The sequence below is a fragment of the Hypanus sabinus genome, chromosome 18, assembly GCF_030144855.1.
Source record: "Hypanus sabinus isolate sHypSab1 chromosome 18, sHypSab1.hap1, whole genome shotgun sequence".
NCBI classification, from domain to species: Eukaryota; Metazoa; Chordata; class Chondrichthyes; order Myliobatiformes; family Dasyatidae; genus Hypanus; species Hypanus sabinus.
In genome coordinates, this window is record NC_082723.1 from 20,403,766 (window position 1) to 20,423,297 (window position 19,532).

General features: G+C 40.4%; 1 protein-coding gene across 6 annotated transcripts in view; it reads right to left on the reverse strand.

Annotated features, from left to right (window-relative positions):
- Nucleotides 1-19,532, reverse strand: part of cntrl (centriolin) — a 108,440-nt gene that overhangs the window by 65,079 nt on the left and 23,829 nt on the right. For all 6 annotated transcript variants that reach the window (XM_059993815.1, XM_059993814.1, XM_059993812.1 and 3 more), the window contains exons 8-11: nucleotides 18,626-18,745; nucleotides 18,178-18,400; nucleotides 17,627-17,736; nucleotides 16,791-16,985 (exon numbers count right to left, since the gene is read on the reverse strand). In XM_059993815.1, the coding sequence (XP_059849798.1) occupies nucleotides 16,791-16,985; nucleotides 17,627-17,736; nucleotides 18,178-18,400; nucleotides 18,626-18,745 (648 nt within the window). The remainder of the gene's footprint in view (nucleotides 1-16,790; nucleotides 16,986-17,626; nucleotides 17,737-18,177; nucleotides 18,401-18,625; nucleotides 18,746-19,532) is intronic.

Sequence of the window (19,532 nt, forward strand, 5' to 3'; positions counted from 1 at the left end):
ATAAAAAGACTGAAAAAGAAATAGTTCATTATGGTTATATGTATGAGATACGTAAATGGTATACATCACCACACTATCACATCATAAGCACATGCCTCACTAAAGTAAAAATGGAACACACACATTTTACTCCAGGCTCCTTGTTCTGCTTTCAATTAGTTTTTATGTTTTGGAGTTTTATAACTATCAATTTTATCAATGGAAAAATTGCAATAGACTGTTAAATGCCTACAGATAGGTACTGCTGTGGTCCTAAGCTACCATGGTCAAGCTAATTCGGTCAAATATCTAAATACAGTGAATTCTGATTAACTGGGCCATCGGTTAAATAGGACAGCTGCTAATTTGGGACAACTCTTAAAGAACAAAAATTAATCGAGAAAATAACTGGGATTCCCTTTGTTTACTTGGGGCACTGTTGCGCTTAATTGGGACAGAAGGCTGTTGCCAAACAGTTTCTAACTAGTGTCAGTCATGTGCTGTTGTGTAGCAGTTATTCTCTATACTGTGCTTAGATAGAACCGTTTTTAAATAGCAAAAGTTGCATGTGTTAGTGTTCAAAAAGCGGTGATTTTTGTCAGTGGTGGTTGATGAGAAATAAGCACCAAGATAATTCAAAACCATTTTGTTCACTGTGGTTTCAAGCATTCAGGCTTGGAGATGCCAGAAACAGCTGTTAAGCCATTACTGAGCAGTTTTTAAATAGCGTCAGATGCATGTGTTATATTATCCATTTGGGCCAATGGATGTCGATTCAAAAAGGCAGTGTTTTTAATAATTTTGTTTTTATGCAAAAGGCAATAAAGGTAGTCCATTATCTGAACTAGGTTACTCCACTGATTTTGTTCATTTACAGTCAACCAAAAGAACATGGCAATAATGAATTCTTTCATCAATAATTATTCGGAATTAATACACAGTTTTATAATACTGTAGTAGTATTGGTAGTATTCTAATTTGCTCTGTATTTCATTTAAATGCATAATTTGTTACCCAGTTAAACAGTGGCTTGTCTTATACCTTTTAACTATTTCTATGAAACTTCAGCTAATTGAGGCAGGTGCTTAGACCATAAGAGGTAGGAGCAAAATTAGGCCATTTGGCCCATCAAGTCTCCACCTTTTAATCATTACTGATCCATTTTCCCTCTCAACCTCTTTCTCCTGGCTTCTCCCAATAACCTTTCATGCTCTGACTAATCAAGAACCTATTAACTTCTGCCTTAAATGCAATCAATAACCTGACCTCCACAGCTGCTAGTGGCAATGAATTCCACAGATTCACCACCCACTGGCTAAAGAAATTCCTTTTCATCTCCATTCTAAATAGGATGTCCCTCTATTCTAAGGCTGCATCCACTGGTCCTGGACTCCCCCACTTTTGGGAAATATCCTCCCTACATCTACTCTACCTAGGCCTTTCAATATTCAATAGGTTTCAGTAAGATTCCCCCCCCCCCCCCACGCGCTTCTAAATTCCATCATGTACAGGCCAAGAGCCAAACACTACTTGTACAACAACCCTTTAATTCCTGGAACCATTCCCATGAACCTTCTCCAATGTCAGCACATCCTTTTTTAGATTTTTTTTTTATGTGTGAGCCATACTCTCCAGATCCTCGGCAACCACTTTTTTTTCCCCAAGTGGTTGTCTTGGAGGAAAGATTCTGTGAGTAGTCCCCTACATCCTTCTCACAGCGCAGGTTTTTTTTTACGAGGCTGAGTTGTGAGCTCGACAGTCAACCCAGCACAGATGGAAAGTGTGCCCAGAAGCAGCCCAACTGGATTCGAACTTCGCCACTGCGCCACCAGCCAGCCCCTTTCTTAGATAAGAAGCCCAAAACTTCTCACAATACTCCAAGTGAGGCCTCCTGCTTTCTCAATACTACCTGCCCCTCCACTTATCTTCGTATCATCTGGAAACTCGGCCACAAAGCCATCAATTCAGTCTCCCAAACCACTGACATATAACACAAAAAGAAGTGCTCCGAACACCAATCCTTGCGGAATACCACTAATCGCCAGCAGTCAACCAGAAAAGTGTCCCTTTATTCCCTCTCTTTGCCTCCTACCAATCAGCCAATCCTCTATCCATGCTAGTATCTTTCTTGTGATAACATGAGTTTTTATCTTGTTAAACAGTCTTGTGTACAGCACCTCGTCAAAAGCCTTCTGAAAATCCAAATACACAACATACACCGATTTTTCTTTGTCTATCTTGCTTGTTATTTCCTCAAAGAGTTCTAACGGATTTGTCAGGCAAGGTTTTCCAATAATGGAATCATGCTACCTTTCGCATATTTCATCATATGTCTGCAAGTACCCTGAGACCTCATCCTTAACAAATGATTCCACATTTTCACTAAGTTTAGGTTAATTGGCCTACAATTTCCTTTCTTCTGCTTCCCTTCCTGAAGAGTGGAATGTCACTTACAATTTACCAGTCCTTTGGAACCATGCCAGAATCTGTGAATCTCGCAAGATCATTACTGAAGCCTCCACAATCTCTTCAGCTACCTCTTTTCAGAACCCTAGGGTGTAATCCATCTGGGCTAGGTGACTTATCTACCTTCAGACCTTCCAACTTTCCATGCAACTTCTTCCCAGTAATAGCAATTACACTCATTTCTGCCTGACACTCTCAAACTTCCGGGATACTGCTTGTGCCTTTCACAGTGAAGACAAAGGCAAAATACTTATTTAGTTTGTCTATAAGTTCTTTGTCCTATATTACTACCTCTCCAGCATAATTTTCCAGCTGTCCAATGTCCACTCTCGTCTCTCTTTTACTCTTTATATATCTGAAAAAACTTTTGGTATCCTCTTTGATATTATTGGGTGGCTTGCCTTCATATTTCATTTTTCTCTCCTTATGGTTTTTAGTTGCCTTCGGTTGGTTTTTTAAAAACTTCACAATTTTCAAATATTTCACTAATCACCCAACACTATCATACACTGCCTTTTTTACATGCCTTTTCTATCTCCCATTGGAATTAGTAGCCCACATCCTGGCTACTATTCAGAGGCCTGTATATAATTCCCATTGGGGTCACTTTACTCTTGCAGTTTCTTAACTCTACCCACAAAATTCTACATCTTCTGATTGATCCAATGTCACCCCCTTCTAAGGATTTGATTTCATTTTTTAAAATCAACAGAGCCACATCCCATCTGCCTACCTGCTTGTCCTTTTGATACAATGTGTGTCCTTGGATGTTAAACTCCCAACAGCCATTGTCTTTCAGCCGGGACTCAGTGATGCCCACATTATACCTATCAATCTCTAACTGTATTACAAGATCATCTATCTTATTCTGTATACTGCGTGCACTCAAATACAACACTCTCAATCGTGTATTCATCATACTTTTCAATTTTGTCCTCACGTTACACTGCAACTCATCCTACTGACTGCCATTTTGCCCTTTCATCTGCCTGCCTTCCAGACAGTCTCCCAGAAAATTGCATTTAGTTGTATACGTATAGCTAGGGTGCCTAAGACTTTTGCATAGTATTGTAATAATTTTATGTATTGCACTGTACTGCTGTTGCAAAAAAATAAACAAATTTCATGACATATGAGAGTGATGATAAACCTGATGCTGATATGGGATTCTATTGTGAACTGAGAGTGGGAAGGGGGCAGGGAAAGGGGAATCATGGTTGAGAAAAGGGGAAGAGGAAAGGGAGGGAGCACGAAAGACTAGTGATACATTCTGTTGTAATCAATATACCAATTATTTGTAATCAAGTGACCTTGCCTGGGGTCTCAGGCCTAGGTGTGTCTGCACCCATGCCACCTCCTCTCCCACCCCCCCCCCTCCCCGGTACTCCTTCTCTACCACTTGTCCCACACCCCTTCTGCGCCATTTCCATTTGCTCCTGCCAGATTTACAAAAGTCTTAGGCACCCTAGTTTTTTCTCTCTCTCTCTCTCTCTACATACACACCCCCCCCAAAGACTTTTGCACAGTACTGTATACCAACTGCCCCATCCTATCATTTTGGTTCCCATGCCCCTGCCAAATTGATTTAAACCCTTCCGCACAGCTCTAGTAAATCTATCCACAAGGATATTCAAGTGTAAGCCGTCCCTTTTAAGTGTAAGAGGCCCCATTGATCCAAAAATCTGAAGCTCTGCCCCTTGCACCAGTTCCTCAGCCACATATTTATCTGCCAAATCATCCTATTCTTATCCTCACTGGCGTGTGACACATGCAGCAATTCAGAGATTACTACCTGCTGTTCAGCTTTCTACCCAACTGTATCCAGAGATACCGACCACGTGACAGATGCACTGCCACCTGGCTGGTCGGAGGACACGCCACATGCCAATCAACATTTGATCCCTCCCAACTAATCAATGCACACCTAAATTATTGGTAACCTTAATTGGATTATCTCACCCAGCCCCATGCTATAAAAGGTGAGACTTGTCCCTGGATCACAGACCACCTCATTGAAGGTAAGTGCATTGATTCATGTTTGGGAAGGTCTATCATTTGTCCTGGTAAGGGAGCTGCAGCTATCCAAGGTCAAGGGGGATTGCTGTTGTAGTGCTTTTCCCTTGTTCTTTGTGTAAACGTACTCTGTCCCCACACCGCTTCCTGTGTATTGTAGTTGTTTGTGTTGACCTGACTTCCCCTTGTAAATAAATTCCTTATTATTAAAACTGTGTGTGTCCAGGCCTCTACTGTTGAGACTCAAAGAACCAGTTATTTTCCATCACAACACCAACTCCCTAAATTCTCTCTTCAGGAGCTCCTCCCTATTCCTACCTATGTCATTGGTGCCAATTTGTACCAAGAAGGCTGGCTGCTCACCACTTCCCTTTTAGAATGCTGTGAACCCAATCTGAGATGTCCCTAGACCTGGCATCTGGGAGGCAACATACCATCCAGATGTCTCTTTCACATCCACAGAATCTCATGTCTACTATTCTAACTATGGAATTCCCTGTCACTACTACAGTTCTCTTCTGAGCCACAGAGACAGCCTCACTGCCAAAGACCTGCTTAATTGGGCCAAAAGGTATTAGTCCCAACGTGTCCAAATTAACTGGAACCCATGGTAATTGCTGGAACAATGCATCTGTGTGCAGTATTTTAATGGATAAAAATGAAATAATTCCTATGAATTATCTTTATAAAAGATCAATTCTGCAACTATACAGAACTGAAATATTCCATCTTCTGCAGGCTGAATTAGAAATAGAAGGAACATCATCTCTCAAATCTGCTCTGCCACTCTGTAAGACCCTAGTTGAACTGATTCTTGCTTTACCTGTTCTTCTCTCTGTTAATCTCTAGTCTAAAATTGATTTTCTCTCTGAATATACATTAAGTCATTGTGTACAAGCTGAACTTGCTCAACCTTTCTCAAAAGTATTTTTAAAAATTTAATGTCTTGTTCAGAGTTGAAATTATTATTTACATCTGCACTTAAATTCATAATTTTCCTACATTAGAAAATAATAATCTTTCTTAAACAACCAAGACATTAACACATTTTGGAAGCCACTATCAGCACCAGAAAGGTTAAAATGGAACTGGTTTGTGTTACCACTTGCTTATTCATTTGAACATTCAAATAAAGAGCATAATTCACTACTTTGTCAACAAAGCATTCAGCTAATTTTACTATAATTAATGGCACAATAAATAACAAACAAATTCAGTGTGCTATGAATATCACATAAAACACTAAATGGCTTGGGACTTGTTGAACAAAGATAGCAATTAAATACGTAAAAAGTAAACAGGAAAATGCATTCTTGTGATTAGTAAATGGATGTTAAACTTAATTCAGGACTTGCCCATTAAATCGAGCTCTATGAATCCACTGCAAATACATTTATAAAGTTTGTAAAGAGATAAAAATTAAGATCTTTGAAAAAGTAAGAAGCCAAATGTCACAGTCAGCCCTCTTCCTTTCAAACTTCCTGCTTTCATTACTCACATTGATCTTACCGGCTTTCAGCCATTACATCTTTAGGGCACTTCTTAGAACTTTGGTTAGTGTATCAGTCTTCACTTCTTTTGCAACCATACTACATGAGAGAGATATGCCGTTTGTTTTCCGGAGAACTGTAATTGTGCCTCATGCTTCAAATCACAACACGGGAAGTGCTTTCTACAGCCAATCAAAAGCAGCTGACCTAACTGCCTCTCTAATCTCTCCCCAAAGGCAGAACTCTCAGTTGTGAAATGTCACAGCCCACATTACTACTGACAGCCTGCCACAACAGAATTCCAGATACGAGATTAACAGAAATCCTATTCATGTCTGCACAGCTTTAAAGCACGAGATAAATCACCAGCATACAACATTATAAAGAAAATGAATACTATATTTAATCAATTAATATGTAGACCAGCTTATCCTAAATTCTCCATATGACTTGGCACAATTCCATGGAATGCTCGGATTTTGTGAACGCCAAAATCAGAGTCTAAACTGTAAGTGCTAACATACACACTCAATTCAACAGTTACTCCCCCAGAAAGAAAACTTTTTAAAACTATCAATAACATTATGCACATTAGATTGGATTAATAAGGAACCAGTTACATTACACTCTTAAATTCTAAGCACATAGAACATAACAATACTTTGAGCAGATGAACAAAAAGCCCAGATCTCTCTGAAGTTTATTTTGCAATATTTGATTTCAAATATTGACTAGTTGTGACCATCTGGATTTTAGAAACATAGAAAACCTATAGCACAGTACAGGCCCTTTGGCCCACAAAGCTATGCTGAACATGTCCTGTCCTTAGACATCACCTAGCCCTCTATTTTTCTGACTTCCGTGTACTTGTCTTGGAGGCTCTTAAAAGACCCTATCGTATCCGCCTCCACCACTATCACCGGCAGCCCATTCCTCGCACTTATCACTCTGCATAAGAAAACTTAACCCCCGACATCTCCTCTGTACCTACTTCTTGACACAGATTTCGTGACCATTTTCTAAATTGTTGTAATTTCTTTTCAAGATCATCACAAATACACCATCAGAATAATTATTTAGCTACTAAGCAAAATGTACACTGGTACATAACTTCATTATTGAATCTATGATGACCTAAGAGAATAGTAATATATATTTGATTATTTATAATGATACTTTTGTTAATTAAGGCAGTATATTTTTGTGGTATTGTTTCTAATGATGTGAAAAACTGTCCTCTTGTAATATATGTTGAATACAAAAATACCACTGCATTTTTCAATGAATGGTGTGAACTTCCACAGTGGGAGTAAATGCATTACTCCTGCAGCTAATGGAAAGCATGAGTATAGAATTCCAAGTCATTAATTGGGAAGGATTTAAGCCAAGGTGAAAAGGATGAATTGCAACAAAAATAAGGCCTCATCATATAACGTATAATCCTCTGTAACTTCCGCCACCTCCTACGCGATCCCACCACCAGACACATCTTCCCCTCCACCTCACTCTCGGCTTCCTGCAGGGATCGCTCCTTACGCGACTCCCTTGTCCATTCATCCCCCCATCCCTCCCCACCGACCTCCCTCCAGGCACTTAACCCTGCAAATGGAAGAAGTGCTACACCTGCCCCCACACTTCTTCCCTCACCACCATCCTAAGCCCCAGACAGAACTTTCAGGTGAGGCACCATTTCACCTGCGAGTCAACTGGGGTGATATACTGTATCCGATGCTCCCGATGTGGCCATTTATACATTGGGGAGACCCGCCGCAGACTGGGAGACCGTTTCGCCGAACACCGGCGCTCAGTCCTCCAGCAGTGGCGGGATCTCCCTGTGGCCACACACTTCGATTCCACAGACCACTCCCACTCCGATATGTCTATCCATGGCCTCCTCTACTGTCAAGATGAGGTCACACGTAGGTTGATGGAGCAATACCTTATCTCCCGCCAAGGTAGCCTCCTACCTTCCAGCATGAACACTCAACTCACAGACCTCCGTTGATACCCCTGCCCCCCCCTTACCCCATCCCTATCTATAATTTTAGTCTGGTTCTCTTTCTCTCTCTTTTCCCCACTCACTATAATCTCCCCCCAGCCCTACCTTTCTTTCTCTTTTATTTCCCATAATTCTCCACCTTCCCCTTAGCCCATTTCCCTTCAGCCTATCACTTCCCAGCTCTCTACTTCATCCCTCCCACCCACTTCTTATCCCCCCTCGACCATGCCATGTTACTTCACTCCTGATGAAGGGTTTCGGCCCGAAACGTCGTCACTACCTTCTCCCATAGATGCTGTCTGGCCTGCTGAGTTCTGTAAGCATTTTGTGTTTTTATTTATTTCCAGCATCTGCAGATTCACTCGCATTGCCTCAACATATGACTGCTTTCAATTTTGTTTTTGTTTACAAGTTAGCACATCAAATCAATTATTCACAAAATATGAACTGCCATATTTACAGCAGTAAATGTATATTATTTCTTAGTAATTATAACTATGGAGTACATAAAACAGAGTATAAGACAGGTCCTTCAGCCCACAATGTGGTGTTGACCTTCTAATGCATTCTAAAAATAAATCTAATGCTTTCCATGTGCCTATCTAAGTGTCTCTAAAATGTCCTGAATGTACCTGCACTACCACCACTCCCCAGCAGTGCATTCCATTCTCTTACCACTTAAAAGATTGGTAACTCTGTAACTTATCACTTACTGCTGCTAATTATGGCCCATCTTCTATCCTGGGGCCACTTTACTATACCTTTCCCATATTCCTTTATTTCCTTAATTCAAAATTCCTTCAATTTTCTCAATGATAGAACCAATACAGAGTTCAAATAATTCACTACTCCCTTAAGTGTAGAAATTTCCTCTTCCCCTACAATCAAACTCCTTTTCCAATAAATTTCACTGACAGGAGGCACAACCCATCAAACAACTTCAATTCTGAGAGACATTTCCCCTCCAATAATACTAACTGACCAGGATTCTTTCCTTGCCCTCTTTAAATTATGCCAATGCTTTTCCACACTTTCCCCCTCACCTTTTCAACATGGTAAATGGGCTTCCCTCTTATCTTATCTGCTCTCAGGTTCTGCATCCTCTCTTCACATCGAGAACCACTCTTCGGGTTTCCTTCAAGTCTCCCCGATAACCTGCCCTCTCAACTGCTCAAGATGAGTGTTTCCACTATAGCTACTGCTTTAAATCTGAATACTACTGGAACCGCAATAAGATCTGATTACACAAATTATTTCACTACAGAATTAAAAAAAATTGTGTAAAACTTCAGTATCTGGTATTTAAATATTAGTTCAATTATGTGAAGAAAGATCAGGAAAACATTAACTGGACCACATTCAAAGCTCATATTTATGACTAATATATTCAGGTCAAACCACAGTAATTTTGATTCACACTGACAACTGCATTTAATATTATTAAGTTACAAAAACACTCCAGCCAGTTAAGTCATCATCTGCTCAGGCATTCCTTCCGGGTTAAGTATGATTTACTTCCATTAAATTTAGTGGGTTATGAGATGATTAATGAGCTCTATGCTCATTAATCATCTCAGATTTACAGTCTGCCACAGATGGGAGAGGTGGAGCTTAACAGGGTGGGTGACTTGTTGTTTGAATTACACTGAACAGATCAGCCTCCTAATGTCTCCAAACAGATGTGAAATGTTCAGTGTCTTCCTTGCTGCTTCAAAGTCCACATTCAAAAGTTCAAACACATTTCCTTCTCCTCTCGTCTGAGTTAGTGAGGATATTACATTATTTTTCATGGAATAAAACAACTATTGGAGATAAGGGAATTGCTGTAGTAGTCAAACAGACTGATCTCTACCTTGCTGAGGCCCAGTGACAACTGTCAGACACCATCTTTTATTTATCTCTCGAACAGGATCCCAAACCATCACCTATCTTATTAACTCTGGAAATCTACCTGCTCCTCCACCCTGAGGGCAGCCTCATCTTGCCACAAGAGGAGACCGTTATCCACTGTCACTAACCTCACAGTTCCCTCACCCTGCACCTCCCGTTTCTACCTCCTACCCAAAATTCATAAACCTGTCTGTTCAGTTAGACCAATTGTTTCAGCTTGTTCCTGTCCCACTGAACTCATATCTCACACCTTGATTCAGTTTTATCCCCCTGGTTCAGTCTCTTCCCACTTACATCCGTAACATTTCACATGCTCTAGACCGGGGGTCGGCAACCCGCGGCTCCGGAGCCACATGTGCCTCTTTTACGTCTGTGCTGCGGCTCCCTGTTGCTTTGGGAAATAATTGGTTGTGGCGACCCTTTTCCTGGCACATCCGAACCGACTCACAATTAGATAGCCTACGGGGGTTTGCGAGCACAGAGCTTTGGAGCCTCTGCGCCATTGGGGGCAGGTTGAGGGAGGCTTAAAAGTGAGGCTGAAGATTTCGGATAAAGTTTTTTCCTTCGACTGCAGTTACCGACTCCGTGTCGTAATTTTAGCGCTGCGTGTAGCACACCGCTACATGGTCAGTATTTAATTAAAATGTATTTTATGTTAGTTTGTTAGTTTTTGAAATGTAAATCTAAATTTGAAGATTATGGTGATCTTGTACAATCTAAATAAGACGTTGTGGCGGGCGACCCATTTCCTGACACATCCGAACCGGCTCACAATTAGCCAGCGTTCAGGCTAAGGGAGATAGCCTACGGGGGTTTGTGAGTACGCGTCTTTTGCAGCATCCGCGCCCATGGGGGGGCGGGTTGAGGGAGGCTTAAAAGCAAGGCTGTTTAGTTCGAATAAAGCTATCTTTGACTGCAGTTTACTGACTGCGTGTAGCAACCGCTACAACGTGTTTTTATCGCTGGCTGTCCAGAGGGGAGGTGCTGAAACGCTTTGTCGCGTGTCTGGAAGAAGTGAAAACTTTCCTGGGCAGCAAAGGGCTCAACTTTCCTGAGCTGGAACAGCCAGAGTGGCTGGAAAAACTACACTTCATGGTAGACATGACAGCGCACCTGAACACGCTGAACACAGCTCTTCAACGGGGTAAGGACGTACAGCCCTGCACATGTTGGAGGATGTTTTGGCATTCGAGCGCAAGTTGACGTTGCTTGCCAGAGATTTACAGAAAGGCACATTGTCTCACTTCCCCAATTTGAGAGAGTTCAAACAATGTCACGACATGATAAATTCGGAGTATTTACATTCTGCAATCATCGCAATGCAAACATCGTTTGGGAAACGCTTCTGTGAGTTCAGAGAGGAAAAAAACACATTATCCTTCCCGGTCACTCCCCTAAGCATCGATCCATCCCTACTGAATACGACTGCATTGTCAGGTGTGAGTCAACCTGAACAAGTATGATAAATATTTTAATTGCCTATTATTTTACGTATATTCATATGTTTTCATTGTTCAGTGAAATAGTCCTTTTATTTTTCAGGTTGACAGCTGGCTGACGTTATTTTTGGTTTGCTGCTGGCAGCAAATTTAAGTTTGGCGTTTTTCATAAATACAAGAAGGACTCAAATAGACGTTGAGTATTTTACTTAAAAGTAACCTTCAACCCAACGTCTTTTTTTCGGAGTTCAAAATGTTTTTGTTGCATGCAGAAATGTAATTTCATTTTCTCTGCAGGAGTTCATCAATTTCATAAATGCAACACATAGCATAAAGGCAAAACAAAACGTTGTATGCAGTGTTATTTCATTTTAAATGTCAAACGGGTTTTGCGGCTCCCAGTGTTTTCTTTTCTGTGGGAAACGGGTCCAAGTGGCTCTTTCAGTGGTAAAGGTTGCTGACCCCTGCTCTAGACCAAGGGTCGGCAACCCGCGGCTCCGGAGCCGCATTCGACTCTTTGATCTCTGTGCTGCGGCTCCCCGTAGTTTGTTAGTTTTTGAAATGTAATTCGAAATTTGAAGATTATGGTGATCTTGTACAATCTAAAAACGTTGTGGAGACCCCATTTCCTGGCATATCCGAACCGGCTCACAATTAGCCACCGTTCCGGCTAAGGGAGATAGCCTATGGGGGTTTGTGAGTACGTGTCTTTTGGAGCATCCGCGCCCACGGGGGCGGGTTGAGGGAGGCTTTAAATCAAGGCTGTTTAGTTCGAATAAAGTTACCTTTGACTGCAGTGTCTTTATTTTAGCGCTGCGTGTAGCGCTACACCGCTACAACATGTTTTTTATCGCTATTAATATACACCACCACTGCCAATGCCTGACACCCGCCAGTGCGCGCTTTCTTTTGATTCTTCGATCCAAGGTAGGCTACCTATGGAGTAACCTTCAACCCAACGTCTTTTTTTCAGAGTTCAAAATGTTTTTGTTGCATGCAGAAATGTAATTTCGTTTTCTCTGCAGGAGTTCATCAATCTCATAAATGCAACACATTATAGTTTGTTTGTACATAGCATAAAGGCAAAAAAAACCGTTGTATGCAGTGTTATTTCATTTTAAATGCCAAACGGGTTTTGTGGCTCCCAGTGTTTTCTTTTCTGTGGGAAATGGGTCCATATTGGCTCTTTCAGTGGTAAACGTTGCCGACCCCTGCTCTAGACCTTTTTAAGTTCCCTGGCCCCAAACATCTTATTTTCACCATGGATGGCCAGTCCCTATACACCGCCATCCTTCACCAGCAAGGCTCCAAAGCTCTCACAGCTACTTGGACTACACCTCTTCCTCCCCATTGCCATCTTCTCCCAATTCCTCCATCTCTGCCACATTTCCTCTCAGGATGAAACTTTTCATTCCAAAACAAAGGAAATGTCCTTCTTCAAAGAAAGGGGCTTCCCTTCCTCCACCATCACCACTACCCTCAATTGCATCTCTTTCATTTTGCACACGTCTGCCCTCATCCCATCCTCCCACCACCCCATCAGGGATAAGGTTCCTCTTGTCCTCACCTGCCACCTCACCAGCCTCCATGTACAGCACATAATTCTCCATAATTTCCACAATCTCTAACAGGATCCCACCACCAAATACATGTTTCCCTAACTCCCCCCCCCTTCTATATTCTGCAGAGATCACTCCCTACATGACTCCCAGTGTGGCCTCTTGTATATCGGTGAGACCCAATGTAGATTGGGAGATCACTTTACCAAGCCCCTATGCTCCATCTGCCATAAAAAGTGAGATTTCTCAGAGACCACCCATTTTAATTCCACTTCCCATTCCCATATGTCCATCCATCGCCTCCTTTACTGTCGCGATGAAGCCACACTCAGGTTGGAGGAGCAACATCTTGTACTCTGTCTGGATAGACAGACAGACAGACATACTTTATTGATCCCAAGGGAAACTGGGTTTCATTACAGTTGTACCAACCAAGAATAGTATAGAGATATAGCAATACAAAACCATAAATAATTAAATGATATTAATAAATAACAATAATAATAATAGTAAATTATGCCAAGTGGAAGTAAGTCCAGGACCAGCCCATTGGCTCAGGGTGTCTGACACTCCGAGGGAGGAGTTGTAAAGTTTGATGGCCACAGGCAGGAATGACTTCCTATGACACTCAGTGTTGCATCTCGGTGGAATGAGTCTCTGGCTGAATGTACTCCTGTGCCTAACCAGTACATTATGGAGTGGATGGGAGACATTGTCCAAGATGGCATGCAACTTGGACAGCATCCTCTTTTCAGCCACCACCGTCAGAGAGTCCAGTTCCACTCCCACAACATCACTGGCCTTACGAATGAGTTTGTTGATTCTGTTGGTGTCTGCTACCCTCAGCCTGCTGCCCCAGCACACAACAGCAAACATGATAGCACTGGTCACCACAGACTTGTAGAACATCCTCAGCATCGTCCAGCAGATGTTAAAGGACCTCAGTCTCCTCAGGAAGTAGAGACGGCTCTGACCCTTCTTGTAGACAGCCTCAGTGTTCTTTGAACAGTCCAGTTTATTGTCAATTTGTATCCCCAGGTATTTGTAATCCTCCATCATGTCCACACTGACCCCTTGGATGGAAATAGGGGTCAGCGGTGCCTTAGCCCTCCTCAGGTCCACCACCAGCTCCTTAGTCTTTTTCACATTAAGCTGCAGATGATTCTGCTCACACCATGTGACAAAGTTTCCCACCGTAGCCCTGAACTCAGCCTCATCTCCCTTGCTGATGCATCCAACTATGGCAGAGTCTCCAACCTAATGGCATGAACATCAATTTCTCGAACTTCCAGAAATGGCCCTACCTCCTTCTCTATTCCTATCCCCTTTTCCCTCTCCCATCTTATCTCCTTGCCTGCCTGTCACCTCCCTCTGGTGTTTCTCCTCCCTTTTCTCCCATGGCCTTCTGTACTCTCCTACTAGATTCCTTCTTCTCCAACCACATATCTCTTTCTCCAATCAACTTCCCAGGTCTTTAGTTCACTCCTCCCCAATTCCCAGTTTCATCTAACTCCTTGTGTTTCTTCCTCCTTCACTCCCTCCCATCTTCTAACTCTGACTCATCTTTTTTTCCTCCAGTCATGCTGAAGAGTCTCGGCATGAAACGTTGACTGTACTTTTTTCCCCGTTGATGCTGCCTGGCCTGCTAAGTTCCTCCAGCATCTTATTTGTGTTGGTTGGATTTCCAGCATCTGCAGATTTTCTCTTGTTTTTAAACTATTGGAAGAACTCAGTGGGTCAGTTGGTATCAGTACTGGGACAGTCAATGCTTTGAATTAAGAGCCTTCATTTACATTGAATACATAGAGGGGTGAAAAATGATATAAAGAATTGATAGGAAGAGCTGGGGTAAGAGCTGCCAAACAAAAGGAGTGTCCGAGGAAGGAGGGGTAAGTGACAAATGGAGGAGGGAAGAGTGGAAATTGCCTTTGGAGGCTGGGAGGTGATACATGGAGGCAACAAAAGGCTGCAGGTGACAGAAACTGATAGAAAAGTGGAGCATGGGACCAAATAAGGGAGACAGGGTGGACAGAGGGGAACAGTATGGGGAGGATAACCAATGAGTCAAGCAGAGGACAACAGGCAGGTGTAGTAGGTGGAGTGATGAAAATACACAGCGATAAGGGGCTGTGGGGTGGTGGTGGGTTGTATGTTGGTAGACTAGGAGAAGACAGAAAAATTTAAAGGGGGAGCGGATTACCTAAGGCTGAAGAATTGATGTTCATGGCAGTGGGCAGTAGATTACCCAAACAGAATACAAGGTGCTTTCTGAGAGATTGTGTTTAGCCTCAGCCCAGTAACACAGAAGGCAGAGGACAAAGTCAATGTGGGAATGGACAGTGGAATTAAATGGCTTGCAACCAAAAGCTACAGATTGCTTTGTGAAGGCCTTAAATCACTTTCCATATATTCCCACAAATCACTTATGCTGATAGCCCTCTGAGTTCTTGCATTTAGAGGCTAGTAATTCACAACCACCGCATTATAAAAGAGCTTTCAAGCTACTATGATACACTTCACTGAGTTAAAAACATAATTATGCTTTGTGTAACGTTGTTCACCCATTGACCAGCATTGCATATCCCAAATTATTTTATTATTTTAATTGTGAATGCATCAAATATTTATTCAAAATTAACCATTTTAACAAAATACCATTTTTCAGGAAGAGTCTGAATACGCATGTCATAAACACAAGAGACTCTGCAGATCATGGAAATCCAGAGCAATACACACAAAATGCTGGAGAAATTTAACAGGTCAGTTAGCATTTAGTCAATGTATCAGGTTGAGATCCTTCATCAGGACTGGAAAGGACGCCAGAATAAATAGATCAGAGGAGGGAAAGGAGAACCAGCTAGGTGATGGGAAAGGTTTGTTTTAAAATCTATTGAGATACAGCATGGAATAGGCCATTCCAGCTGCCCAGAAATCCCCCAATTTAATAAAGGGACAATTTAATATGACCAATTAACCTACCACTGGTCCATTTTTGGACTGTGGGAAGAAACCAGAGCACCTGGAAGAAACTCACACAGTCACAGGGAGAACATACAAACTCCTTACAGGCAACAGCAGGATTTGAATCCTGGTCGCCTGTACTGTAAAGCATTGTGCTAACCACTACACTGCCTGAAAGGCTAGGAGAAGGAATCTGTATGCTTCTTTGATACAGATATTTTAGGCAAAAGTTATTAAATCTGCACTTTATTATTCACTTGATGAATTTACCTTCAAAATAATATGTTTCTAAAATTTGATTATTAAAGTAGAATTTCTTTTAAAAAAATGGTCTTATCTGTATTCCCTTAATAAAACTGCTTCAAACTACATAAATGAAGATTGAAAGTGACATAGGTTTAAATTATGGAATTTGCATTTTAGCTACTTACTATACACTTACTCTTACAGAACAACCATTGCATTACAAGTTGCATTCTACAAATTAGTATTGAGAGTTTCCATGACATGAGGCGCATCATCTTCACATGCACCAAGAAATGGGAAATATTAAAAAAATTAAAATTTTGTGATGATTTATTTACTTCATATAAATTCCATGAGTGTGAACTTTATTCTGTATTTCAAAGTTTTGTGTTGTGATTTGAGAGTTCTGCAAGGGCAAATTTCTCAAACAGCAATAACATGGGGCTCATTTGTATTTATATTTTGGCACTACTTAATTGAATTTACAAACTTTTAATTAGTTAGGTGACCTGGGTTAGATTACGTGGTACACATTCCTCAGAGTGAAAATTTAGAACTGAAATTACAATGAGTTTTATTAACTACTGGCTTGTAATTAGAGCTTCTGCATCTAGAACAGAAGGCGGTTCAGCCTCCATCTCAATTATTTCTCCAGTTCCCTTATTCCCTCCGACAAACCAAATGAAAGCAGAGGGAGTGAAAAGTCTGATTCACAGTTACGAGAATTTCTCAGTTTAATTCTACTCACATGTCGAGGATCTTTAGGATCAATAGACCTTAAATTCTTTTCGAGATCAAGAATCTCACGTTGCTTTTTTTCCATCTCTTTCCACTGTCTTTCCATTTGCTGCTCCAGTTCCTCAGTCTCCTGACGCAAATTGTTGATCAGCTGAATCTTCTGTGCAAAATGCCGTTTCAGCTTTTCTTTTTCAACTACTGAGATCTGTGTTAAGCAGAAAGAATGACAGTTAACTATAGAGAGAAAAACAAGATCAATATAATTTTCAGGCTAATTCCAAATACAAATTCATATAAAACTCCATTTTGTTTTGCTATCATTTTCTCTATTATACTGATTACTCACAAACTACCACTTTTTTTTTTGTTTGCATTCACCCCACAATATTAAATTGTTTCTTCTTCCATTTAAATTTTCATGCTTCATTCCCAAGTAAAAGGTTGGCAGGCAACTGGCCCCAAGTTTTCTGCCAAGATGTGCAGCAGAGCAGACCAAGTCTATTCAGATTCAGATTCAACTTCCTTCTTTTTGTGTAGAGAAACATTGTGCTTTCTATAAACCTATATAACTACATTTGTTTAGAGCATTTTAGCATTTTAATCTGTAACAGTACATTCATAGCAACTCCACTATGAATTATGCAACACTAGAAAAGCTATAATTGTGATTTAATAGATTACCTCAACTACGGATTTTTTTTTCTCATTTGACCAGCTATGGAATAAACTTAAACTCTGCCCACTATCCCAGTTCCATTAAGTTTACGTGGGAAAAGCATGACTGATGACATCATTTCTGTCAGCTTGTAGGACAAGACAGAGAAATCTTTGTTTAGCTATACACACCTGTTTTTGAGCTGTTAGCTCTTCCAGATTTTTTAGCTCTTTAACTGTTCTCAAGACTTGCTGTTCTGCCTTTTCTTTTTCACCTTGCAATTGTCTCAGTGACTCTTCAGCTGTTGAAAAAAGACTATTTATGTGAAGATAATGCAACATTATTGTTTAGGTTTTAAGAAACCAAAAAGTCGATTACATTGGAATATTTAGTTTGTACAATGATTACCTGGGTTGGTATTTTTTTTAAAAAAGCAGATATTTTGAATAGATAGTGAACTTTGAAAATCATCACTGGGCAATATTACAGAGCCTGATTCATACCACGGACAAAAAAACCCATCCCAAAACATCAATGGATAGCAATCCATCATAGAAATTATTGCTGACTTATTGTTCTTTGACTAGCTATTCCAAAGCGAATTTTAAGTGTTCTCACCTGTGGTCAAAACCAGTCACTGTGACCTGAAGAAATTTTCCTGGTTTGAAAACTTAATTTTCATACTTCTAAAGATCTTTGAACATTAATTAAAAAATTTAAGAGCACTATTCAGTGCCTTTACCTTTCTGGATTTTTTTTTCCTTGTCTTCAAGCTGAACATCCATTGCCTGATTAAGGTTTGTTCTCATTTTATTTTTTTCCTCATCATCCACATCAAACTGAATTTTTCCAACTTTTCCAAGCTGCACTGGATTAATGGTATGTTCTTGAATATATTGGTTTCTCTTGTACCTGGCTTTCCCAATGTAAGGACTCTCATTTGGAATTTCTTGGAAATTGAAGTTCTGTAAAATGGTTCAATTCAAGATACATTTATACAAAACTATTAGGTTTAAGATTGTGATGTATGAAACTACAAAAACTATGGTTTACATTTGCTTTATTGGAGTCTAAACAAGTTGTTAGTTCAACGATTTATGCAACAGCCTCTGCATTCTCTCTTTTTTACTGATCAGAATATTTCATCTTTGATTGGTTGATTAACATCCCAAAAAAAGGTAATGTATTACTTCAGTTGGAGTATGATGAAGTGGTTCAAACTTGGCATCAATCTTGTAAAATGCCAATTCTTGCTCCAGCTGATATTGCTTATGACAAGCCCGTGTTAGTTCCACTGTCTTCTGCTTCAGCTGTAACGGGAAAAAAAAAACAAAATTAGCAAACATTCACATCTAGGAAAAGTAATTATACTTTTAAAAAATCATCACTTCTCTGAATGCCTTCTTTTTTCTCCTTTTAATTTCCTGAAGTTAAATATTTGATTCCTCAGAAGGCATAAGAGTAGATGATCAACTGATAACATAGGTAGTAAAACAATAACAAAGATAATGACTATAAAGTTATGTTGGTTGTGGGATAAATATTGCTCAAGCAGAGAATTCTTTTGGTCATTGATTAAAGTGATTGTTCACATTAATCTGAAAAAATAGACAAAAGTTTGGTTTAAGTTTTCATTTTAAAGATGGAACTACCAATAGGATGCCATCGCCAGATTCTGACACTGAAAGATCAGTCCAGATCATGCTTCAGCTCTGGTCTCAGGTTACAATCACTAACTATAGTCTCTAAATGATAAGGCTTGCAATTTATGGAACCAAGTAAATCTGCTGAATGGAACAGTCTACTCAAAATCTCCATTTCATTTGTTAGTATTAGTGCAAATTTGATTCTCTCTTTATTGACCCGCCTACTCAATAGCGAACAGCAAAAAAAAGTTTAGAGTAAATCTTGGCCTATTGCATCTGCCATTGTACATATGATTTGCATTACACTAAGCCCTCTTTATCCATGAGGGATAGGAACACAGCTTTCCTGTGTGAAATAAATAAAAGATAAAACTCACATTTACCACCAAGACCTCTCCTTTAGTCCCAATAAATACTCTAAATAAAGACAAATCATGTTCTGAAGGCATTC